Raw genomic sequence first — 23,705 nt, 5'->3', positions numbered from 1 at the left:
CTCAAAACCCACTTGGGCTCCCTCTCCTCCTCCTTTCCCCCAAATCCTGCCCGCTCCTCTAATGCTGCATTTCCCCGATCCACCCCTCCCACTCCATCCCAACAGCTTGGCCCCAGTTCTTTTCATAACCTGGTTAGAAACACCAGTCTTCTCCCTGGCCTCTTTCCCTCCAGCCTCTCCCCCCAACCCTGAGAAGCAGCATGACCTGGCCTGCCAGTAGAGTTGGCAGACACAATCCCTGCCATCTGGTTGGGGAGGCGGACACCAAAATCCTTTATGAGTAGAGGAAGCAGCAATCATCATCAATCGTATTTATTGAGCGCTTACTATGTGCAGAGCACTGTACTAAGCGCTTGGGAAGTACAAATTGGCAACACATAGAGACAGTCCCTACCCAACAGTGGGCTCACAGTCTAATCGATCTATATATGTATATATGTTTGTGCATATTTATTACTCTATTTATTTATTTATTTATTCTACTTGTACATATCTATTCTACTTATTTTATTTTGTTAGTATGTTTGGTTTTGTTCTCTGTCTCCCCCTTTTAGACTGTGAGCCCACTGTTGGGTAGGGACTGTCTCTATGTGCTGCCAATTTGTACTTCCCAAGCGCTTAGTACAGTGCTCTGCACATAGTATGCGCTCAATAAATACGATTGATGATGATGATGATCTATGAATTAATCAGTAATATTTGAGGAAAGATTGAACACATGAAGGCATTTACTGTCTCTCTCTCTCCCTCCCCCCCACAGCCCCTCAAGAGGAAGAGACCCCAGCCACGCAGGCCCCGGAACCTCCCCGCCTCGGGGAGCTGTCGGTGTCGGATGAGACTGCAGACTCCCTGCGCCTCTCCTGGACGGTCCCCGAGGGCCACTTCGACTCTTTCGTCGTCCAATATGAAGACTCGGATGGGCGGCCCCAGACCGTGCGGGTTGGGGGCGACCAGACTGAGGTCACCATCTCTGGCCTGGAGCCCGACAGGAAGTACAACATAAACTTCTATGGCCTCCACGGCCAAGAGCGCGTGGGCCCTGTCTCTGTCATCGGAGAGACAGGTGAGTGAGGGGTGTGGGAAGCTTGGAGCCAGATCATCATCATCATCAATCATATTTATTGAGCGCTTACTATGTGCAGAGCACTGTACTAAGCTCTTGGGAAGTACAAATTGGCAACATATAGAGACAGTCCCTACCCAACAGTGGGCTCACAGTCTAAAAGATACGATTGACCGGGCCCCGGTCTCCGCCCTGGACCCTGCAACCGGCCTCCCCTGCCCCAGGCCCTCGATCCTCAGATTCTTTACATGTTGATGATGGTATTTATTATGCACTTACTTTGCATCCAGCACTGTTCTAAATGCCGGGGTAGATGTGAGATAATCAGAACGGCACAGTCCCTGTCTCTCTTGGGGCTAACAATCTAAGAGAGAGGGAGAGCAGGTATTTTAGCCCCATTTTACGGATAAGGAAACCGAGGTCCAGGAGGAAGTGACTTGCCCAAGGGCACTCAGCAGGCTAGTGGCGGAGCCAGGATTAGAACTCGGGTTTTCAGACTCCCAGCCCGAGCTGTTTCCACTAGGCCACACTGCTTCCCAACTCCACAGGTGAGTGCCTGGGCTAGAAATTGAAGGCAGATCCGAGAGCTCAGGGGAGCTGGAAGAAAGTTATCAATCAATCAATCGTATTTTATTGAGCGCTTACTGTGTGTGGAGCACTGTACTAAGCAGTTGGAACAGTACAGTATGACAGACTGGTAGACACATTCCCTGCCCACAAGGAGCTTACAGTCTAGAGGGGGAGACAGACACTAATATAAGTAAATAAATTATGGCTATGAAAGTAAGTGCTGTGGGGGTTAGGGACGGGTGAATAAAGGGAGCATATCCAGGTGGAAGTTATTAGAGTTGTAGATCCATTTAATGACTGGGAATTCTGAACAGGCCCAACCTCACAGGCATCCGATTTAATGGGGTAAAACTCATCCGATTCCCGACACCGCCGTTAACTAAATCTCCCGCATCCCGAGTCCGTGTGCCCCTGCATCTGGCTCACCCTCTCTCCCCACCTCTGTCTACCTCAGCCCCCGGAGATGAAGAACTACTGACTTCCGAGCCTCCCACGGAGCCCCCCTCCGAGCCCCGTCTGGGAGAGCTGTCGGTGACTGACGAGACCCCAGACTCCCTGAGCCTCTCCTGGACAGTCCCCGAGGGCCGTTTCGACTCCTTCGTGGTCCTGTATCAGGACGCGGACGGCCGGCCCCAGACGGTGCGGGTCGGGGGAGACCAGACCGAGGTCACCGTCTCCGGCCTGGAGCCCGACAGGAAGTACAAGCTGAACCTCTTCGGCCTCCACGGCAAACAGCGCGTGGGCCCCGTCTCCGTCATCGCCTCAACGGCCCCCCTCCCAACAGGTGAGACAGCCCGGATCCCCCAAAATGCCGCCTCACTGATCCATCATTTCCCCGCTCTGGGCCTCTTCTCCCTGCCAGGACTCGTTGGGCCGGTTGGCCCCTGCCCTCTTAGAGTTCACCGAGGGGCTCTGCCACCCCCTAGCCAGTTGCCCTGCCCTTCTCAGAGCCTTAGTCAATCAACCAATTGGTATTTACTTGCGTTGATTTTTTAAAAAATGACATTTATTGGACGCAAGATAGTCCTAGTCCTCCCTGACGGTGTCCAACTTTTTTTGTTTAATAGTATGTGTCTACTATGTTTACTGTGTGTCAAGCACTGTTTAAGCGCTGGGATAGATGCAAGTTAATCGAGTTGGACCCAGTCCCTGTCTCACATGGAGTTCCACAGTCTAAGTAGGAGGGAGAACAGGTATTGAATCCCCGTTACATAGTTGAGGAAACTGAGGCCCAGAGAAGTGAAATTACTTCCCCAAGGTCACACAGTGGACAAGTGGCAGGGCCGGGCTCCCAGTTCTGGGTTCTTTCACTATGCCACACTGCTTCCCGACTCCTTTAGCATCTCTGTCCTTTCCTATCGATTCCACCGCCCCCTCAGATGCCCTCCCTTCCCACTTCCTAGGAGCCCCCGCAACTTCTGCCTCGATCCCTACCACCTCCTGGTTCCCTCCGCTCCTCTAATAATAGTCACTGATCATCGTGGTATTTATTAAGCGCTTACTAGGTGCCAAGCACTGCACTGAGTGCTGGGGGAGATCCAGAAACAGCCCCTGTCCCCCAGGGGGCTTGCGGTCTAAGGGGGAAGGAGAACAGATACCGAGTCCCGACTTTGCGGATGGGGAAGCTGAGCTTTAGAGAAGGGAAGGGACTGGCCCAGGGTCACACAGTTGGAGGCAAGTGGCAGAGCCAGGATGAGAAGCCAGGTCCTCTGACTCCCAGCTCTTCCCGCCAGGCCCTGCTGCTTCTCATCACACCCCCGCTGGCTCCAAGATTCCCCCATCTGGGTGTCCTGTGGGTTTCCTTCCAGCATTTCGCCCCCAAACCCCATTCCTAGTGGGGGCAGGAACCCCATCAATCCAGGGTCCCTAAACTCTCCTCACCCTTTTCCCCACATCCCTCCCGCTTCTCCCCCCAGGCCCCACGCCAGGCACCAGGCACTAAGCCCAGCAACCGCTGCCTCCCAGCTCCTCCCCTTCCTCTCCCCGACAGCCAAGTCCTCGGGTCAGCCCCTGGTCACCTCCTGTCTGGGCTACTGTTGCCTTCCCTTCCCTGGCCCTCCCCTCAACTGCCGTCCGGCCAAGTCCAGTGGCCAAAATCGGAAGACGTCCATGAAATCTCCTTCCCCTGGGCTCTTCCGAAGTAAGGCGGGGAGACTGGGCCTCCTCCCGTGCCTCCTCACCCCTCCCTCCCCTACCCAGAGGCAGAGGGGAGGGGGGAAGTGCATCTTTTAGACTGTGAGCCCACTGTTGGGTAGGGACTGTCTCTATATGTTGCCAATTTGTACTTCCCAAGCGCTTAGTACAGTGCTCTGCACATAGTTAGCGCTCAATAAATACGATTGATGATCTAGGAAGGCTCCCCGCCCTCACCCCCCCCCACATATAAGCTGTCCTCAGCCACAGAGGCCGTGACCCTCCAGCCCTCCCGGCTTTGCTGCACCCCAGAGCAGAGGGGCCGGCCAGACGGGAAACTGTAGAAGGAGTCTCTGGGGCCAGAGTTTGGGGTTAAGTAGGCGATCCCCAGACTGAGGATTCTGGGGTCCAGTCAGCCCTAGCTCTTCCTCTTTGCCCCCGCCTATCCCCCACCTCCCCCCCAAACCAGGATGGGGGTCGAGCTGTCCCGGTACCTAATTCGTGGATTCTCGGCGCCCGAGAGATCCCACCGGGCCGGCCAGAGCCCTCAGGAGAGCCAAGGCCCGGCTGACTCCCGCTCCAGACTCAGGATTTGGGCACACTTTCCCTTTCCCACCTCATCCCAGGGGAGTTGATGGTGATGATGGTGATGACGATCATATTTGTTAAGCGTTTACTCTATGTCAAGCACCGTTCCAAGTGCTTGGGTGCATGCAAGGTAATCTGCAAGCACCCGATTGCAAACCGGCTAGAGCACTGGCAACATCTGCCAGGGACTCCGAAGCAAAATGAGAAACACCCTCTTGGCTGGAAGAGTGCGGGCATGGGAGTCCGCGGTCGTGGGTTCTAATCCCACCTCCGCCGCTTGTCTGCTGTGTGACCTTGGGCAAGTCACTTCTCTGTGCCTCAGTTACCTCATCTGTAAAATGAGGATTGAGACTGTGAGCTCCACGCGGGACACTCTGATTACCTTGTATTTACCCTAGCGGTGCTTGGCACATAGTAAGTGCTTAACAACTACTACTACTACTATTATTATTCTTCTAGACTGTGAGCCCACTGTTGGGTAGGGACCGTCTCTATATGTTGCCAACTTGTACTTCCCAAGCACTTAGTACAGTGCTCTGCACACAGTAAGCGCTCAATAAATACGATTGATTGATTGATTGATTAATCAGGTCATTCATTCAATTGTTCATTCAGTCGTATTTATTGAGCGTTTACTGTGTACTAAGCTCTTGGGAGAATACAATAAACAGTGACAATCCCTGCCCATAACAAACTCACAATCCAGAGGACCAGACACAGTCCCTGTCCCACGTGGGGCTCACAGTGTAAGAAGGTGGGAGAAAGGGTATTGAATTCCCGTTTTGCAGTTGGGGAAACTGAGGCATAGGGCACTGAAGTGACTCACCCGAGGTCACACAATGGGCAGAGCCGCAATGAGAACACAGGTCATCTGGCACTCAGGCCAGGGCTCTGTCCACTAGGCTATACTGTTTCTTATGGGAGATGGGAGCCTATTTTGCTTTCCATTGCCACCCCTGCCCCAACTCTTTCACATAAGGCCTGGGTCTCCCCAATTTAAACACGCCTGGTTGAGGCGCACCGCAGCTCCCCTGCCTCCCATCCCTCGTGGCTGAAGCCCGGTGGGGAAGATCAGACCCTCCCTCACGGGCTGGGGAACACGCCCACCCCGCTCTGACCCCTTTCTCCGTAAACCCTCGTTCCCTGAAGCGTCCTCTATTACCAGCTTTTCCTTTAAGGGGAGTCCTCCCCAGCCCCCCCCCCCCACTCCGGAGTCCCTCCCCTGCTGGAGGAGTTGAAAGGAGGGGGGCTTTTAATCCCCTCGGCATCATGAATGGCTTCCCCCCTCCCCACATGACCTTCATCAGAGATAGGAAATCGGAGGGAGGGAGGTGAAGGGGTCTGTGCAGTTTTCGGGGTAATAATAATAATAATAATTGTGGTTATCGTTAAGCACTTACTGTGTGCCAGGCACTATACTAAGCGCTGGGGTGGATACAAGCAAATCAGGTTGGACACAGTCCCTGTCCCATGTAGGGCTCATAGTCTCAACCCCCATTTTGCAGATGAGGTAACTGAGGCTCAGAGAAGTGAAGTCTCTTGCCAAAGGGGTTTGCGGTTCTGGCTTCCTGAGAGAATCAACTCCTTTCTCCCTCTCTTTCTGTATCTCTCTCTCTCTCTTTCTGTCTCTCTCTCTCTCTCTTGCTCTCTCCCAGACCCCAGCTCAGAGGAAGAAGAAGAAACCACAGTGGCAGCCACTGAGGCCCCAGAGCCCCCCCGGCTCGGGGAGCTGTCGGTGTCGGACGTGACCCTGGACTCCCTGCGCCTCTCCTGGACGGTCCCCCGGGGCCGCTTCGACTCCTTCGTGGCCCAGTACAAGGACCGGGATGGGCGGCCCCAGGCAACACCTGTAAGGGGTGACCAGACGGAGGTCACCATCTCTGGCCTCGAACCCAACAGAAAGTACAAATTCCTCCTCTTCGGACTCCACGGGGGGAAACGCCACGGCCCCATCGCCGCCGACGCCAAGACCCGTAAGTGGAACCCTCCCTGCCAGCCCCGGCCGCCGGCCCATCTCCTCCCTCCACCTCCGCTTTCCTACGAGGGGCGGCCTTGATTGGATCCCAGGAGGGTCTGGGGGCTGCAGAATGGGGGGCCTGGAGGCACCGACGGACGGGGGGCCCAGGTTTCAAGAGAGGAGCAGGTAAAGGAGCCTGGGACCGGCCATCAGGATGCCCAGACTTGGTCCTCATTTCCTCATTCGGCCCATCTGGGACCTCAGTTTCCTGCACAGCGGGGTGGGCCCTTTCCTCCCCTCCCTCCCTCTCTTAGACCGAAAGGTGGGAACTGAAAAAAATCCATCAGTGGTATTTATGGAGTGCTTTCTGTGTGCCGAACACTGTTCAGGAGAGTTGGTAGCCACAATCCCTGCCCTCAAGGAGCTTATAGGCTCTTGTATACAGAACACTGTACTAAGCACTTGGGAGAGCACAGAATAATAGGGTTGGTAGTCACAATTCTAACCCACCAAGAGCTGGCAGTCAAACGGAGTCTAACAGACTAACAGAAAGGACATTGAGTTCAACCACTAATAGCCCTCCTGATCTCGCCGAGAAGAAGCTTGGCCACATATTCTCCCCCAACCCGGCCAATCCCATCCCACCTTCTGGGTCTTTTTAGGCCTCCTGCCGTTACTCTCCCTCCCTGGTTTCTCAACAGCTTCCCCCAGCTTGAGCCCGGCCCCGCAAGGAGTTCAGAAACTGCAATTAATCTGCTCTCGGGCCGCCCAGCCCAGCTCACTCCCAGTGCCCCACCATGGGGAAGCGGGGTTGGTGGGCGTTGGGGTCCCGCCACACCCTGCCTCCCCTCCCCAAAGGGACTCTAACAAAAGTCTGAACAACAATTCCATCAGAGGACTCCAGGCCTCCCTCCCACCTGACTCCAGATCCCCCTTGTTCCCAGCTAAGGCCTAGGGGTGGGCAGACTGAACATGCCCACTCCAGCTCTGGGTAGCATCTGTCGCCTGTGACACCCCAGCCCACCCATCCCAGGGTATGACTGGAACCAAAGGGCAGGGAGAAGAGACCAGACTGACTTCGTGATAGAATCCAGATTTTTCCCTCTGCCCACCTCCTAAAGGGGAGCAGCCCCCCCCTTTCCCTGTACCTTATTTGTTTTTTTTAATGGCATTTATTAAGTGCTTACTGTGTGCAAAGCACTGTTCTAAGTGCTGCGGAGGTTACAAGGTGATCAGGTTGTCCCACGGGGGGGCTCGCAGTCTTCATCCCCGTTTGACAGATGAGGTCACTGAGGCCCAGAGAAGTTAAATGACCTGCCCAGAGTCACACAGCTGACACTTGGCGGAGACGGGATTTGAAGACACGATCTCTGACTCCAAAGCCCAGGCTCTTTCCACTGAGCCACGCAACCTTATGTACCTTGGGAATGGGAGCAGGGTTCCTCTATGTCCAGAAGAGAGTGGCCCTGGATAAAAGGAAAGGCTTGGGGAGGGGGGGATTGGGCTCCAGAAGGGAGGGGGATGTCACCCCCTTTTCCACCCAGAACTGGGAGTTCCCTCTTTATTTGCCCAGACACAAAGTGCCACAGGTGGGGAGGGCACCATTTTGGACAAAGATTCACCCCCAGCTCATAATACTTCCACCTCACCCCAGAAAGCGGCATGGCCATGCAGACAGAACCCAGGCCTCGGGGTCCGAGGACCTGGGTTCTAATCCCAGCTCCGCCACTGTGTGACCTTGGGCAAGTCACCCAACTTCTCCAGGCCTCAGTTCCCTCATCTGCAGAATGGGGATTCACTACCTGTGCTCCCTCCTATTTAGACTGTGAGCCCCATGTGGGACATGATGATGTTGAATCTACCCCAGCGCGTAGTACGCAGCTTGGCCCACAGTAAGTGCTTAACGAATACCATTATCATTATTATCTGCACTACCCCGCAACTGCAGCCCGAGTAGAGGAGAAGCCAGCAGTCCTAGGTGAGCTGTGGGTGTCGGACCCGACCCCGGACTCGCTGCGTCTCTCCTGGACGGTCCCCGAGGGCCGCTTCGACTCCTTCCTGGTCCAGTACAAGGACGCCAAGGGGCGGCCCCGGTCGGTGCCCGTGGAGGGGCCCGAGCGCTCGGTCACCATCTCCCCGCTGGACCCCGCCCGCAAGTACAAGTTCAACCTGTTCGGGCTCCTGGGCAAGAAGCGCGTCGGCCCCATCTCCGCCGACGGAACCACCGGTGAGTGGCGGCCCCGTCCCCCTCCCCTCCGCCTCCTGGACCATCCGGTTTTCAGCCGGTGCGTCCCCTGCCCAGGCCCGATACAGCAGTGGGCTCCTACTCGCCTGGCATTTTCCTTCTAAGCACCCGGTCTTTCCACGCCTCGGTGCCTGCTCTGAGACCAGCTGCTCGGAAGCAAGGCCCGTGTCCAGAAGGCCCCGGGAAGGGAACACGACTGCCCCGCATCCAGGGCAGTGGGGAGGGACAGGGGAGGAGTCAGTCATTCAGTCAGTTCTCTCTATCTCCCCCTTCTAGACTGTGAGCCCACTGTTGGGTAGGGACCGTCTCTATATGTTGCCAACTTGTACTTCCCAAGCGCTTAGTACAGTGCTCCGCACACAGTAAGCGCGCAATAAATACGATTGGTTGATTGATTCTATTTATTGGGCACTTACTATATGCAGACCACTGTAACTAAGCTTTTGGGAGAGTACGATATCATCATCAATCGTATTTGTTGAGCGCTTACTATGTGCAGAGCACTGTACTAAGCGCTTGGGAAGTGCAAATTGGCAGCATATAGAGACAGTCCCTACCCAACAGTGGGCTCACAGTCTAAAAGGGGGAGACAGAGAACAAAACCAAACATACTAACAAAATAAAATAAATAGAATAGATCTGTACAAATAAAATAAATAAATAAATAAATAGAGTAATAAATATGTACAAACATATATACATATATACAGGTGCTGTGGGGAAGGGAAGGAGGTAAGATGGAGGGGGGATGGAGAGGGGGACGAGGGGGAGAGGAAGGAAGGGGCTCAGTCTGGGAAGGCCTCCTGGAGGAGGTGAGCTCTCAGCAGGGCCTTGAAGGGAATATAACATATATAATATAGCATATATATATAATATAACATATATAATATAACATATATATAACATATATGATATAACATGTATATAACATATATAATATAGCAATACAATATATACAATATAACAATATAGCAGACACATTCCCTGCCCACAACGAGCTTCGGGCAGACCCCCGGAGAAACACTCCACACGGGGGGCCGACTCCACCTCAGCATGTCCCGTCTGGCATCTTCCCACTATGCTTGGGGCCCGGTTGACACCCAGGCCGCCGTGTGCGTCTCAGAGCCCGGTTTCCGTGAGGGCTCTTGGGGGCCGCCCAAGGTGGAAGACCGTCCCTTCCCTTCATGCCTCTTCCTCTCCCTTGGGGGAGCAGTGGGAGGAGGATCCAGGAGGAGGTTCGGGGGCCGGGGGGCGAGCCTGGTGGAGAGATGCTGCCTCTGGCTCATCACCGCTCCCGCCGCCGTCTCCGGCCCAGAACTAGCAAAGCCGTATCATCTGACTTCCGCAGTGGGCCTGGGAGCGGCTTCCCGGCCTCGCCCGCCGCTCTCCCCTCGGAAGTAGCAGATTTCCGCAGCCAAATCCAGTGGGCCCGGCTAGCATCGGCCCTCCCTTGCCTTAGATCCCAGCTGACCAAAATGGGAGCAGCGTGGTTTAGTGGAAAGAGCATGGGCTTGGGAATCACAGATTGTGGGTTCTAATCCCAGCTCTTTGACTTGGGGCAAATCACTTAACTGCTCTGGGCCTCGGTTACCTCATCTGTAAAATGGGGATTAAGACTGTGAGCCCCACGTGGGACAGCCTGATTACCTCGTTTCTACCCCAGTGCTTCAAACAGTGCGTGGCACATAGTAAGCGCTTAACAAACACCATCATCATCATCATCTCCTCCTCCCCCTCAGCCCCGCCGCCCGAGACGAAGGAGGAGGGAGTGACCCCTCCCAGGACCCCGGTGCCCGCGGCCACCGCCCCCCCAGCCCCTGCTCCCAGGCCCCGCCTGGGGGACGAGCTGAGAGTAACAGATGAGACCCCAGACTCCCTGCGCCTCTCCTGGACGGTTCCCGAGGGCCGCTTCGACTCCTTCCTGGTCCAGTACCAGGATGGAGATGGGGGGCTCAAGGCGGTGCCCGTTGGGGGCGACCAGACCGAGGTGACCATCTCTGACCTGGAGCCCCAAACGGCATACACGTTCCTGCTCCGTGGACTGTCTGGGGAGGAGTTCGTCGACTCCATCTCCGCTCTGGGCGAGACGGGTGAGTGGGAGCCTTCCCTCCTCCCTAATCCCTCCTTCCCCCTCCCCAAGAGTTTTCTCCTGGAGATCCCAGGCCCCACCCTTGATCCTCCTCTCTTTCTCTGCTACCCAGGCAGCCCTCCGTATCAGCTTACTCCCTCCCAGTCCCCCTCCATCTTTTCAGTACCTTTGAGTTCACCTCTGAGCTTTTTCTCTGCCCCTGACGGACACTCTTAACTAATTATGAGGGAACTGGGGCTCAGAGAAGTCCAAGCGACTGGCCCGGGTTCACACAGCAGGCGAATGGCAGAGCCGGGATTAGAATCAAGGCCTCCTGACCCCTTGCCCTCTATCCACCAGGCCACCCTGCTTCGACTCCAACCTCTATGGTCTGGGCCCCCACCGAAGCACCGGTGCCCCCCGCAGAGCCCCGCCTGGGGCCACTGGTGGTGGTGGGCAAGACCCCGGACTCCTTGCGCCTCTCCTGGACGGTCCCTGAGGGCCGCTTCGACTCCTTCGTGATCCAGTACAAGAATGGGGATGGGCAGCCCCAGGCAGTGCGAGTCAGGGGTGACCAGAGCGAGGTCACGGTCTCCGGCCTGGAGCCCGAACACAAATACAAGCTGAACCTCTACGGCCTCCACGGCAAACAGCGTGTGGGCCCTACCTCCGTGGTTGGAGTGACAGGTAAGCGAGGGGAGTAGCATCTGTTTCCCCTCCTGTCCGGCCCTGACCTAAGCGCCTCTGTCTGGGTCACTCCCACACCAGAGCCAGGCCTTGGGCCTCTAGGATCCCGGTGGGCCCCGGGGCTCTGCTGGCCGGAGACTTGACCCTGGAACTCAGAGCACAGCTGAGTGCGAGGAAGGGCTGGAAGGGAATGGTGGGGTTCAGGCCTGTTGTTGATCCCTTTAACAGCTCTCAGGGGAAGTTCTGAGCATGCTTAGGTTGTCAAACTGTGTTAACTGATTAACAAAATCTCCCACATCCCAAATCCCCATGCCCCTGTATCTGGCTCACACTCTCTCCCTGGCTCCGTCTACCTTAGCCCCCAGAGACGAGGAACTGCTGACCTCCGAGCCCCCCACAGAGCCCCTCATGGAGCCTCCAACGAAGCCCCGCCTTGGGGAGCTGTCGGTGATGGACGTGACCCCGGACTCCCTGCGCCTCTCCTGGACGGTCCACGAGGGCCACTTCGACTCCTTCCTGGTCCAGTACAAGGACGCGGACGGACGGCCCCAGGCGGTGCCAGTCGGGGGAGACCAGACCGAGGTCACCGTCTCCGGCCTGGAGCCCGAACATAAGTATAGGCTGAACCTCTACGGTCTCCATGGGAAACAGCGAGTGGGCCCCATCCCCGTGGTTGGGGTGACAGGTGAGTGAGGGGAGTGGAATCCTTTTCCCTTAATGTCCGGCCCTCACCTACGCACCTTTCTCTGGGTCACTTCCACACCAAAGCCAGGCCTTTGGCCTTTGGGCTCTCGGTGGGCCCCGGGGTTCAGCTGGCCAAAGGGTTGACACTGGAGCTGAGAGTGGAGCTGAGCACGAGAAAGGGCTAGAAGGGAGTGGTGGGGTTCAGGGGGATTCGATCCTGACCTGTTATCGGTCCCTTTAAATTTCTCTCGAATTCTGAACACACTTAGGGCGTCAAATTATGGCAGCCAGGACTTCCCCCGGAAGTCTGATTTTTAAGGGCTAAAACTCATCTGACCCTTGACACCCTGATTAACGAGATCTCCCCCATCCCTAGTCCCCATGACACTGCATCTGGTACACCCTCTTTCTCCACCTCCCTCTACCTCAGCCCCCAGAGATGAGGAACCTCTGACCCCCGAGCCCACCACAGAGCCCCGCCTAGGGGAGCTGTCGGTGACGGACGTGACCCCGGACTCCCTGAGCCTCTCCTGGACAGTCCCCGAGGGCCGCTTCGACTCCTTCCTGGTCCAGTACAAGGACGCAGATGGGCGGCCCCAGTCAGTGCGGGTCAGGGGAGACCAGACCGAGGTCACCGTCTCCGGCCTGGAGCCCGAACGCAAATACAAGCTGAACCTCTACGGCCTCCATGGCAGACAGCGAGTGGGCCCCATTTCGGTGGTTGGAGTGACAGGTGAGCGAGGGGAGCGGTGTTCGTTTCCCTTCCTGTCCGGCCCTGATCTAAGTGCTTCTGTCTGATGCCCTCCCACACCAGAGCCAGACCTTTGGGTTTCAGGCTCCCGGTGGGCCTCGGGGCTCAGCTGGCCGGGGAGTTGACACTGATGCTGAAGTGGGGTTCGGGGGAGTTTGATCCTGCACTGTTTTCTGTCCCTTTAACTGCTGTCAGTGGAAGTTCTGAGCATGCTCAGGGTGTCAAACTCTGTCAGAGAGGCCTCCCCGCAGTTATAGGATTTTAAGGGCTAAAACTCATCTGATTCCCAAATCCTTGATCAAAGAAATCTACCCCATCCCAAGTCCCCGTGACCCCGCTTCTGGCTCACGCTTTCTCTGCTCTTCTGTCTCCGTCAGGCCCCAGAGATGATGAAGTGCTGCCCTCCGAGCTTACAACACAATCTCCAACAGAGCCCCCGACAGAGGCCCCCTCAAAGCCCACCCTAGGGGAGCTGTCTTTGGTGGACGTGACCCCGGACTCCCTGAGCCTCTCCTGGACGGTCCCCGAAGGCCAATTCGACTCCTTCCTTGTCCAGTACAAGGACGCAGACGGGCGGCCCCAGTCGATGCGGGTTGGGGGAGACCAGACCGAAGTCACCGTCTCCGGCCTGGAGCCCGAACGCAAATACAAGCTGAACCTCTACGGCCTCCATGGCAGACAGCGAGTGGGCCCCATTTCAGTGGTTGGGGTGACAGGTGAGTGAGGGGAGCGGTGCCCATTTCCCTTCCTGTCTGGCCCTGACCCAAGTGCTTCTGTCTGGGTCTCTCCCACACCAGAGCCAGACCTTTGGCCTTCAGGCTCCCGGTGGGCCTCGGGGCTCAGCTGGCTGGAGAGTTGACGCTGAAGCCAAGAGCAGGGCTGGAAGGGTGGAGTTCGTGGGAGTTTGATCCTGCCCTGTTGTCTGTCCCTTTAACTGCTCTCAATGGAAGTTCTGAACATGCTCAGGGTGTCAAACTCTGTCAGGGAGGCCTCCCCCCAGTTATTTGATTTTAAGGGCTAAAAGTCATCTGATTCCCAAATCCTTAATCAAAGAAATCTCCCCCATCCCAAGTCCCCGTGACCCCACTTCTGGCTCACGCTTTCTCCGCTCTTCTGTCTCCGTCAGGCCCCAGAGATGATGAAGCGCTGACCTCCGAGCTCCCAACACAAGCTCCAACAGAGCCCTCCACAGAGGCCCCCTCAAAGCCCACTCTAGGGGAGCTGTCTTTGGTGGATGTGACCCCGGACTCCCTAAGCCTCTCCTGGACGGTCCCCGAGGGCCAATTTGACTCCTTCCTGGTCCAGTACAAGGACGCGGACGGGCGGCCCCAGTCGGTGCGGGTCGGGGGAGACCAGACCGAGGTCACCGTCTCCGGCCTGGAGCCCGAACGCAAGTACAAGCTGAACCTCTACGGCCTCCATGGCAGACAGCGAGTGGGCCCCATTTCGGTGGTTGGAGTGACAGGTGAGCGAGGGGAGCGGTGTTCATTTCCCTTCCTGTCCGGCCCTGATCTAAGTGCTTCTGTCCGAGGTTCTCCCACACTGGAGCCAGACTTCTGGTCTTCAGGCTCCCAGTGGGCTTCGGGGCTCAGCTGGCTGGAGAATTGACACTGAAGCCAAGAGCAGGGCTGGAAGGGTGGAGTTCGTGGGAGTTTGATCCTGCCCTGTTGTCTGTCCCTTTAACTGCTCTCAATGGAAGTTCTGAACATGCTCAGGGTGTCAAACTCTGTCAGGGAGGCCTCCCCCCAGTTATTTGATTTTAAGGGCTAAAAGTCATCTGATTCCCAAATCCTTAATCAAAGAAATCTCCCCCATCCCAAGTCCCCGTGACCCCACTTCTGGCTCACGCTTTCTCCGCTCTTCTGTCTCCGTCAGGCCCCAGAGATGATGAAGTGCTGACCTCAGAGCTCCCAACACAATCTCCAACAGAGCCCTCCACAGAGGCCCCCTCAAAGCCCACTCTAGGGGAGCTGTCTTTGGTGGATGTGACCCCGGACTCCCTGAGCCTCTCCTGGACAGTCCCCGAGGGCCACTTCGACTCCTTCCTGGTCCAATACAAGGACGCGGATGGGCGGCCCCAGTCGGTGCGGGTCGGGGGAGACCAGACCGAGGTCACCGTCTCCGGCCTGGAGCCCGAACGCAAATACAAGCTGAACCTCTACGGCCTCCATGGCAGACAGCGAGTGGGCCCCATTTCGGTGGTTGGGGTGACAGGTGAGCGAGGGGAGTGGTGCCCATTTCCCTTCCTGTCTGGCCCTGACCTAAGTGTTTCTGTCTGATGCTCTCCCACACCAGAGCCAGACCTTTGGCCTTCAGGCTCCCGGTGGGCCTCGGGGCTCAGCTGGCCAGAGAGTTGATGCTGAAGCTAAGAGCAGGGCTGGAAGAGTGGGGTTTGGGGGAGTTTGATCCTGCCCTGTTGTCTGTCCCTTTAACTGCTCTCAGTGGAAGTTCTGAGCATGTTCAGAGTGTCAGACTCGTCAGGGAGGCCTCCCCCCGGTTATCTGATTTTAAGGGCTAAAACTCATCCGAGTCCCAAAGATATCTCCCCCATCCCAAGTCCCCGTGACTCTGCTTCTGGCTCACCCTTTCTCCTTGCTTCTGTCTCCCTCAGGCCCCAGAGATGAGGAAGTGCTGACCTCAGAGCTCCCAACACAATCTCCAACAGAGCCCTCCACAGAGGCCCCCTCAAAGCCCACTCTAGGGGAGCTGTCTTTGGTGGACGTGACCCCGGACTCCCTAAGCCTCTCCTGGACAGTCCCCGAGGGCCACTTCGACTCCTTCCTGGTCCAATACAAGGACGCGGATGGGCAGCCCCAGTCAGTGCGGGTCGGGGGAGACCAGACCGAGGTCACTGTCTCCGGCCTGGAGCCCGAACGCAAATACAAGCTGAACCTCTACGGCCTCCATGGCAGACAGCGAGTGGGCCCCATTTCGGTAGTTGGGGTGACAGGTGAGTGAGGGGAGCGGTGCCCATTTCCCTTCCTGTCCGGCCCTGACCTAAGTGTTTCTGTCTGATGCTCTCCCACACCAGAGCCAGACCTTTGGCCTTCAGGCTCCCGGTGGGCCTCGGGGCTCAGCTGGCCGGAGAGTTGATGCTGAAGCTAAGAGCTGGGCTGGAAGGGTGGGATTTGGAGGACTTTGATCCTGCTCTGTTGTCTGTCCCTTTAACTGCTCTCAGTGGAAGTTCTGAGCATGTTCAGAGTGTCAGACCCTGTCAGGGAGGCCTCCCCCCGGTTATCTGATTTTAAGGGCTAAACCTCATCCGAGTCCCAAAGATATCTCCCCCATCCCAAGTCCCCGTGACTCTGCTTCTGGCTCACCCTTTCTCCTTGCTTCTGTCTCCCTCAGGCCCCAGAGATGAGGAAGTGCTGACCTCAGAGCTCCCAACACAATCTCCAGCAGAGCCCTCCACAGAGACCCCCTCAAAGCCCACTCTAGGGGAGCTGTCTTTGGTGGACGTGACCCCGGACTCCCTGAGCCTCTCCTGGACAGTCCCCGAGGGCCACTTCGACTCCTTCCTGGTCCAGTACAAGGATGCGGATGGGCGGCCCCAGTCCGTGCGCGTCGGGGGAGACCAGACCGAGGTCACCGTCTCCGGCCTGGAGCCCGAGCGCAAGTACAAGCTGAACCTCTACGGTCTCCATGGCAGACAGCGAGTGGGCCCCATTTCGGTGGTTGGGGTGACAGGTGAGCGAGGGGAGCGGTGCCCATTTCCCTTCCTGTCCGGCCCTGACCTAAGTGCTTCTGTCTGGGTCTCTCCCACACCAGAGCCAGATATTTGGCCTTCAGGCTCCCAGTGGGCCTCGGGGCTCAGCTGGCCGGAGAGTTGATGCTGGTGCTCAGAGAGGAGTTAAGTGCGAGGAAGGGCTGGAAAGGAGTGGTGGGCTTCCAGAGGTTTTGCTCCTTCTTGCTGTCGATCCCTTTAACTGCTCTAAGTAGAAGCTCTGAGCATGCTCTGTGTGTCAAACTGTGTCAGGGAGTACTCCCCCTGGAAGTCTGATTTGAAGGGCTAAAAGTCGTCTGTATTCCCAACTCCCCAATTAAGGAAATCGCCCTCATCTCAAGTCAGCGTGGCCCTGCTTCTGTCTCACTCTCTCTCTCCGCCTCGATCAACCTCAGCCCCCAGAGATGAAGAACCGCTGACCTTCGAGCCCACTACAGAGCCTCCTACTGAGCCCCCCTCAGAACCCCGCCTAGGGGAGCTGTCGGTGACGGACGTGACCCCGGACTCCCTGAGCCTCTCCTGGACAGTCCCCGAGGGCCACTTCGACTCCTTCGTGGTCCAGTATCAGGACACGGACCGGCAGCCCCGGACGGTGCGGGTCAGCGGGGACCAGACCGAGGTCACCGTCTCCGGCCTGGAGCCCGACAGGAAGTACAAGATGAACCTCTATGGCTTCCACGGCCAAGAGCGCGTGGGCCCTGTTTCTGTCGTCGGAGAGACAGGTGAGCGAAGGGCGCGGGGAGCTTAGGGACAGATATGATTGTCTGGTCCCGGTCTTCGCCCTGTTATCCTGCACCCGACCTCTCCTGTGGTCATCGGTCTCCTCACAACCACCCAAACAGGCTCTTTACTGCTCCATCTAGCCTTGCTGTCACTGAACCACCCGCGATGCCCCTCCTGAGCATGTTCAGTGGGTCAGAATGGGTGGCTCCTGCCCCGTTCCAACCCCGACTCTTGTTTTCCAGCCCCCCTGATGGTTTGAAGGCCTCTCAATCAATCAGTCGCATTTATTGAGCACTTATTGTGTGCAGGATACTGAAAGAACAGTGCCTTGAGCATAGTAAGCGCTTAATAAATGCCATCATTAACTAAGCCCTTGGGAGAATACCACGCAACAATATAACAGCACATTCTTGCCCACAACAAGCTTACAGTCTAGAGGAGGAGACAGACGTTAATATAAATAAATTACGGATATGTACATAAGTGCCGCGGGGTTGGGAGGGGGCGATGAATAAAGGGAACAAGTCAGGGTGACCCAGAAGAGAGTGGGAGAAGAGGAAATGAGGGCTTAGTCAGGGAAGACCTCTAGGAAGGGAAGTGCCTTCAATGAGGTTTTGAAGCAGGGGAGAATAATTGTCTGTCAGATGTGAAAACCCATTTTAAAACTCAGCTTCCTTCCGGAAAGCCAACCCAAGCCCACTGCAGCCAAGTGGTCCCACTTCAACAGAACACTCGCTGCAGACTTTCTCCCGCCCACCGCCTCTGTGCTTCTCAGTTTCTCTCACATCAGGTCCCCGCTTCTCCCCCGCCTCTGCCTCTCTTTGTCTGCCCATCTGCACGTGCGTGGGTCTCTCTGTGGCTGCACAAAGACACTCTGCTAGCCCTCAGTGGCCCCAGGGGCCACCTCTCCCAAACAGAGAAGCAGTGGGGCCTAGCGAAAAGAGCCCGGGCCTGGGATTCAGAGGACCTGAGTTCTCATCCCGGCTCCGCCACTTGTCTGCTGTGTGACTTTGGACAAGTCACTCGACTTCTCTGCGCCTCAGTTACCTCAACTGTAAGATCAGGGTTATGACTGTGGGACGTGGTCTATATCCACCGTGGTGATCTTGTATCTACCCCAGCGCTTAGTACAGTGCCTGTCACGTAGTAAGCGCTTAACAAATACCATTAAAACAAAAACGAAAAGCAAAAAACCAGCCAGCAGATCACTTTGCCTCTGCGGTGGCCACGGACCGACCCCCACCCTCCCCAACTTCTCTTCCCCCATCTCAGCTCCACAGGAAGAGAGTCCCTCCCTGGAGCCCCGCCTGGGAGAGCTGTTGGTCTCGGACAAGACGCCAGACTCCCTGAGCCTCTCCTGGACGGTCCCGGAAGGCCGGTTTGACTCCTTCATCATCCAGTATAAGGGGAGGGATGGACGGCCCCAGGCGGTCCCCGTGGCTGGCGACCGGACCGAGGTCACCGTCTCCGGCCTGGAGCCCAACAAGAAGTACAAGATGAATCTCTTCGGGTTCCTGGGTAAACAACGCGTGGGCCCTGTGTCTGTGGTCGGAGTAACGGGTAAGTCGGGCCCCGCTCCGGTTTCCAACCCTCGCCTTCCCCTGATTGTGCTCTTGGTCCTAGAAATGATTATGGTAGAACTAACCACTAAGCACTGTGATAAGCACAGGAAGATGAATGATCATCAGCCTGGACATAGTCCCTGCCCCACCCAAGGCTCTCTAGACTGAAAGCTCGTTGTGGGCAGGGAATGTGGCTATTATTGTATCATACTCTCCCATGCGCTTAGTACAGTGTTCTGCACACAGTAAGCGCTCATTAAATTAGACTGACCGACTGACTCTCAGTCTAACAGGTAGGGAGAGCAAGGATCGTATTCCCACGTTACTGAGGAAGACGGGCCGGAGAGGTTAAGGGACTCGAATAAGGTCACTTAGCGGGCCAGGGGCAGAGCTGGGGGAGAGTGGGATAGAGGGGCTGGGGAGGAAGAGAGGGAGGGCAGGGTGGAACCCAGGTCTCCTGACTCCCAGTCTGATTGTCCCACCAGGCTGTGAGTTTTGGGGGGAAGTTTTCAGGGAGGGCTTTCCAGATGCTGGAGGCCCCAGGTGGTGTTAGGCTGGCGTGGGCACTTCCTAGTTGGTGTTCCCCAGAGCTGCTGTTCACGATGTCTTACCCACGATACTATCCTTTACCCTACTCATTCCGTTGGAGGAATTGAGATGCGGCATGGCCTAAGGGAAAGAGGACAGGCCTGCAAGTCAGAAGTCCTGGTTTCTCATCCCGACTCTGCAGTGTGTCTGCCCTGTGACCTTGGGCAAGTCATTTTGCTTCTCTGTGCCTCAGTTACCTCAACTGTGGGGATTCAATGCCCGTTCTCCCTCGTACTTAGACTTTGAGCCTCGTGTGGATCAGGGATTGTCCAGTGTGATTAACCTGTATCTACCCAAGTGCTTAAAATAGTGCTTGGCACATAGTAAGCACTCAACAAGTACCATAATTATTATTATCCCGCTGGGAACGGTCAGCCGGCCCGGACGTGTGATGGACCCTGTACAAGAGAAACCACCCCCACAGCACCCCCGTCCAAGTCTGAGAGAGAGGACTCCCCCTCCCCCGGCCCCCCATCTCATGTCCCACAGCCTCATTACGGCCTCCTCATCTGCTCCTGGCAACAGAAGGGCCTTTGAAATGGCTCTTGGTTCAGGACTACAGTTTTGTTGGCAAAAATCGAGGCTGTCCCCAAAATGTCTCACTCTGTTGACCCAAATATATTCAGCCATGGGGCAGGGCTCCCTCAGCCAGACTCATCTTCTCTATGTATGCGTGTGTGTGTGTGTGTTTGCGTCTTGCTCTCCTCTCCCCACAACAAGATAAAGAAGAGATTCAAACATCCCCAGCCCCAACCCCCTCTGAAGCCCCAGAGCCCCCCACGAAGCCCCGCCTGGGGGAGCTGTCAGTGACGGACGAGACCCCAGACTCCCTGAGCCTCTCCTGGACGGTCCCCGAGGGCCGCTTCGACTCCTTCCTGATCCAGTACAAGGACTTTAATGGGCAACCCCAGGCAGTGCCCATCGGGGGAGACCAGACCGAGGTCACCGTCTCCGACCTGGAGCCCGACCGCAAGTACAAGATGCACCTCTACGGCCTCCACGGCAAACAGCGCGTGGGCCCCGTCTCCGTCATCGGAGAGACAGGTGAGCGAGGGGCACGGGGTTAGACTCAGTTTCCCTCCCGGTAGTGCTGATCCTACATCACCCGGTAGCTTCTCTGGACACATTTCACTCTAGACTAGCAAGGGACGGGTCTACCAACTCTGTTGTATTGTTCCCTCCCAAGCGCTTTGTACAGTGCTCTGCGTGCAGTAAGCACTTGATCAATACAATCGACTGATTTGTTTTCCCCAAGAGCCGTAAACCCTACCTCTGAGGGTCTCGAGTGGGCCAGAGAGGTGGTTGGGTTCATGGTGGGTCTTTGGCTACTTTATTGCCTGGTAGTCCCATGGAATATTGCTTCAGTGCTTACTATGTGCCAAGCTCTATACTAGGCACTGTGGTAGATCCAAGAAAATCAGGCCGGATACAGTCCCTGCCCCATGTGGGAGGGAGAAAGGATGTTAAATCCCCAGGCAATTAAGCAATCTCAAGAGCCCGGATCTGGGAATCAGAAGGCCCTGGGTTCTAATTCCAGCTTCGCCACTCATCTGCCGTGTGACCCTGGGCAAGTCACCTCATTTCTGTGGGCCTCAGTTCCCTCATCTGTAAAGTGGGGATTGAGACTGTGAGCCCTTACGTGGGATAGGGACTGTGTCCAACCTGATTTGCTTATATCCACCCCAGCGCTTAGTACAGTGCCGGGCACATAGTAAGTGCATAACAAATCCCAAAATTATTATTATTATTATTATTATTCTCTGGGCCTCAGTTACCTCTCCTGTAAAATTGGGGTTATGGCTGTGAGCCCCATGTGGGACATGGACTGTGTCCAACCTGATATCTCTCTGTTCCAGCTCCACTGCAGGAAGTGCCTGCTCCCACAGAGGCCCCGGAGCCCCCCGCGAAACCCCACCTGGGGGAGGTGTCAGTGACGGATGAGACCCCAGACTCGCTGCGCCTCTCCTGGACGGTCCCCGAGGGCCACTTCGACTCCTTCCTGGTCCAGTACCGGGACGCGGATGGGGGGCCCCATATGGTGCCCGTCGGGGGCGACCAGACCGAGGTCACCGTCTCCGGCCTGGAGCCCGACCGGACGTATGAGATGCACTTCTACGGTCTCTATGGCGACGAGCGCTTGGGCCCCGTCTCCGTGGTAGGAATGACTGGTGAGTGGTGAGGGCAGAGCCCCCAGGGGTGGCGCTCAGAGCCAGTTGTTCCCTCTCCCGGGGGGCCCCGGGTCCCCGTGTCTGGCCCACGGTAGGTCCCAACCCACCGCGAAGGAGAACGGCTCCGATGAGGATCTGGGAGGTAAACCCAGCCGGGAACACCGACATTCCCGCTGGGAATTCTGAGCACGTTCGGGTGATCGGAGCATGCTCCGTCAAGCCGCCACAGAAGTCAGATTTCGGGGCTCCGTTATTGTTCATCTATTGGCCGGCTCCACTTCCAGCCCAGTCCCCCCAAGGGCCCCTCTTCTAGCCCACCCTCTCTTCCTGCCCCAGCCCCGCAAGAAGGGAAGACCCCACCCACGGAGCCCCCGGAGCCCCCTGCGAAACCCCGCCTGGGGGAGCTGTCGGTGACGGACGCGACCCCGGACTCCCTGAGCCTCTCCTGGACGGTCCCCGAGGGCCGCTTCGACTCCTTCCTGGTCCAGTACAAGGACGCGGATGGGCAGCCCCAGGCGGTGCGGGTCGGGGGCGACCGGACCGAGGTCACCGTCTCCGGCCTGGAGCCCGACCGGAAGTACAAGATGAACCTGTTCGGGTTACGTGGCAAACAGCGCGTGGGACCAGCCTCCGTAGTGGGGGTGACAGGTCAGTGCCGGGAGCAGAGCCCCAGAAGTGGAGCTCAGGATCTGACTTGATTTACCTTCCTCCTTGCCCTAAACCTGCCTCCAGAACCCCACACAGACTCTGGGCTGTGGGTCCTACCAGCTACCGGGGCCACCATTCCACACTGCGCTCCACACCGTGCTCCACACTTTCCCCCACCCGCCTGCTTCCTTCCCCTTCCTCTCTTTCTGTCTCACTGTCTGTCTCCGCTTCTCCCTTTCTACTCTCTGACTCTCTCGATTTCTACCTCTCTTTTCTGTCTGTGTCTTTCTCTCTGACTCATTCTCTTTGCCTCCCCATCTCTGTTTCTGCCTCTTGCTCTGTCTCACTGTGTCTCTCCCTCTCTCTCCCTTTGTCTCTCTGATTCTCTTTGCCTCCATCTATCTCCATTTCTGTCTCTCTCTCTCTGTCTCTTTCTGCCTCCCTTTGACTGTTTTTCTCTGACCATCTCTCTGGCTCTCTCCACCTCTGACTTTCTCTTTGCCTCCCACTGTCTCTGTTTCTGTCTCTCACTGTCTCCCCCTCTGTCTCTCTTTGTATCTCTGACTCTCCCTTTGCCTTCCTGAATCTCCGTTCCTACCTCTTTGCCTCCCACTGTCTCTGTTTCTCTCTCTCACTGTCTCCCCCTCTGTCTCTCTGTGTATCTCTGACTCTCCCTTTGCCTCCCTGAATCTCCGTTCCTACCTCTTTGCCTCCCACTGTCTCTGTTTCTCTCTCTCACCGTCTCCCCCTCTGTATCTCTCTCTTTGTATCTCTGACTCTCCCTTTGCCTTCCTCTATCTCTGTTCCTATCTCTCTGCCTCCCTCTGTCTCTGTTTCTCTCTGACTCTTTGCCTCCCTCTGTCTCTCTGTTTCCTCTCTCTCTGTCTCTGTCAATCATTCATTCATTCATTCAATCATATTTATTGAGTGCTTACTGTGTGCAGAGCACTGTATTAAGCGCTTAGGAAGTACAAGTTGGCAACACATAGAGACGGTCCCTACCCAACTGTGGGCTCACAATCAATCATATTGATTGAGTGCTTTCTCTGTGCAGGGTACTGTACTGAACGCTGGGGAGAATACAACACAGTAATATGAGAGACACATTCCGTGCCTGTAGCAAGCTTCCAGTCTGTCTCTCTCCCCAGCCCCTCAAGAGGAAGAGACTCCAACAACCATCAGGGTCCCAGAGCCCCGCCTGGGGGAGCTGTCGGTGACGGACGAGACCCCGGACTCACTGCACCTCTCCTGGACGGTCCCCGAGGGCCGCTTCGACTCTTTCCTGGTCCAGTACAAGGACCGGGACGGGAGACCTCAGGTGGTGCCCGTCGGGGGAGACCAGACCGAAGTCACCGTCTCCGGCCTGGAGCCCAACCGGAAGTACAAATTCCTCCTGTTTGGACTCTCCGGTGGGAAACGCCGAGGCCCCATCGCGGCAGACGCCAAGACCCGTGAGTGAGAGCCCCCCGGGGCTCTGCCCTGTCCTGCCTCCTCCCACCTGGCAGGAGTCCAGAGCTCCCAGCCCCAACTGCCTCCAAACCCTGGC

General features: G+C 56.6%; 1 protein-coding gene across 1 annotated transcript in view; it reads left to right on the top strand.

Annotated features, from left to right (window-relative positions):
- TNXB (tenascin XB) overlaps nucleotides 1–23,705 on the top strand; it is a 60,703-nt gene that overhangs the window by 25,509 nt on the left and 11,489 nt on the right. The window contains 19 exon segments of the mRNA XM_038769074.1: nucleotides 761–1,063; nucleotides 2,088–2,417; nucleotides 6,010–6,327; nucleotides 8,260–8,538; nucleotides 10,296–10,646; nucleotides 10,985–11,311; nucleotides 11,670–11,996; nucleotides 12,426–12,728; nucleotides 13,124–13,462; nucleotides 13,873–14,211; nucleotides 14,622–14,960; nucleotides 15,358–15,696; nucleotides 16,095–16,433; nucleotides 16,866–17,192; nucleotides 18,466–18,753; nucleotides 20,064–20,387; nucleotides 21,200–21,511; nucleotides 21,848–22,159; nucleotides 23,308–23,610. Of these exon segments, the coding sequence (XP_038625002.1) occupies nucleotides 761–1,063; nucleotides 2,088–2,417; nucleotides 6,010–6,327; nucleotides 8,260–8,538; nucleotides 10,296–10,646; nucleotides 10,985–11,311; nucleotides 11,670–11,996; nucleotides 12,426–12,728; nucleotides 13,124–13,462; nucleotides 13,873–14,211; nucleotides 14,622–14,960; nucleotides 15,358–15,696; nucleotides 16,095–16,433; nucleotides 16,866–17,192; nucleotides 18,466–18,753; nucleotides 20,064–20,387; nucleotides 21,200–21,511; nucleotides 21,848–22,159; nucleotides 23,308–23,610 (6,099 nt within the window).

This window comes from Tachyglossus aculeatus, chromosome Y4 (genome assembly GCF_015852505.1).
Source record: "Tachyglossus aculeatus isolate mTacAcu1 chromosome Y4, mTacAcu1.pri, whole genome shotgun sequence".
Lineage (NCBI taxonomy): Eukaryota > Metazoa > Chordata > Mammalia > Monotremata > Tachyglossidae > Tachyglossus > Tachyglossus aculeatus.
Note: the sequence above shows the minus strand (reverse complement) of the source record. Positions and strands in the feature narration are given on the sequence as shown.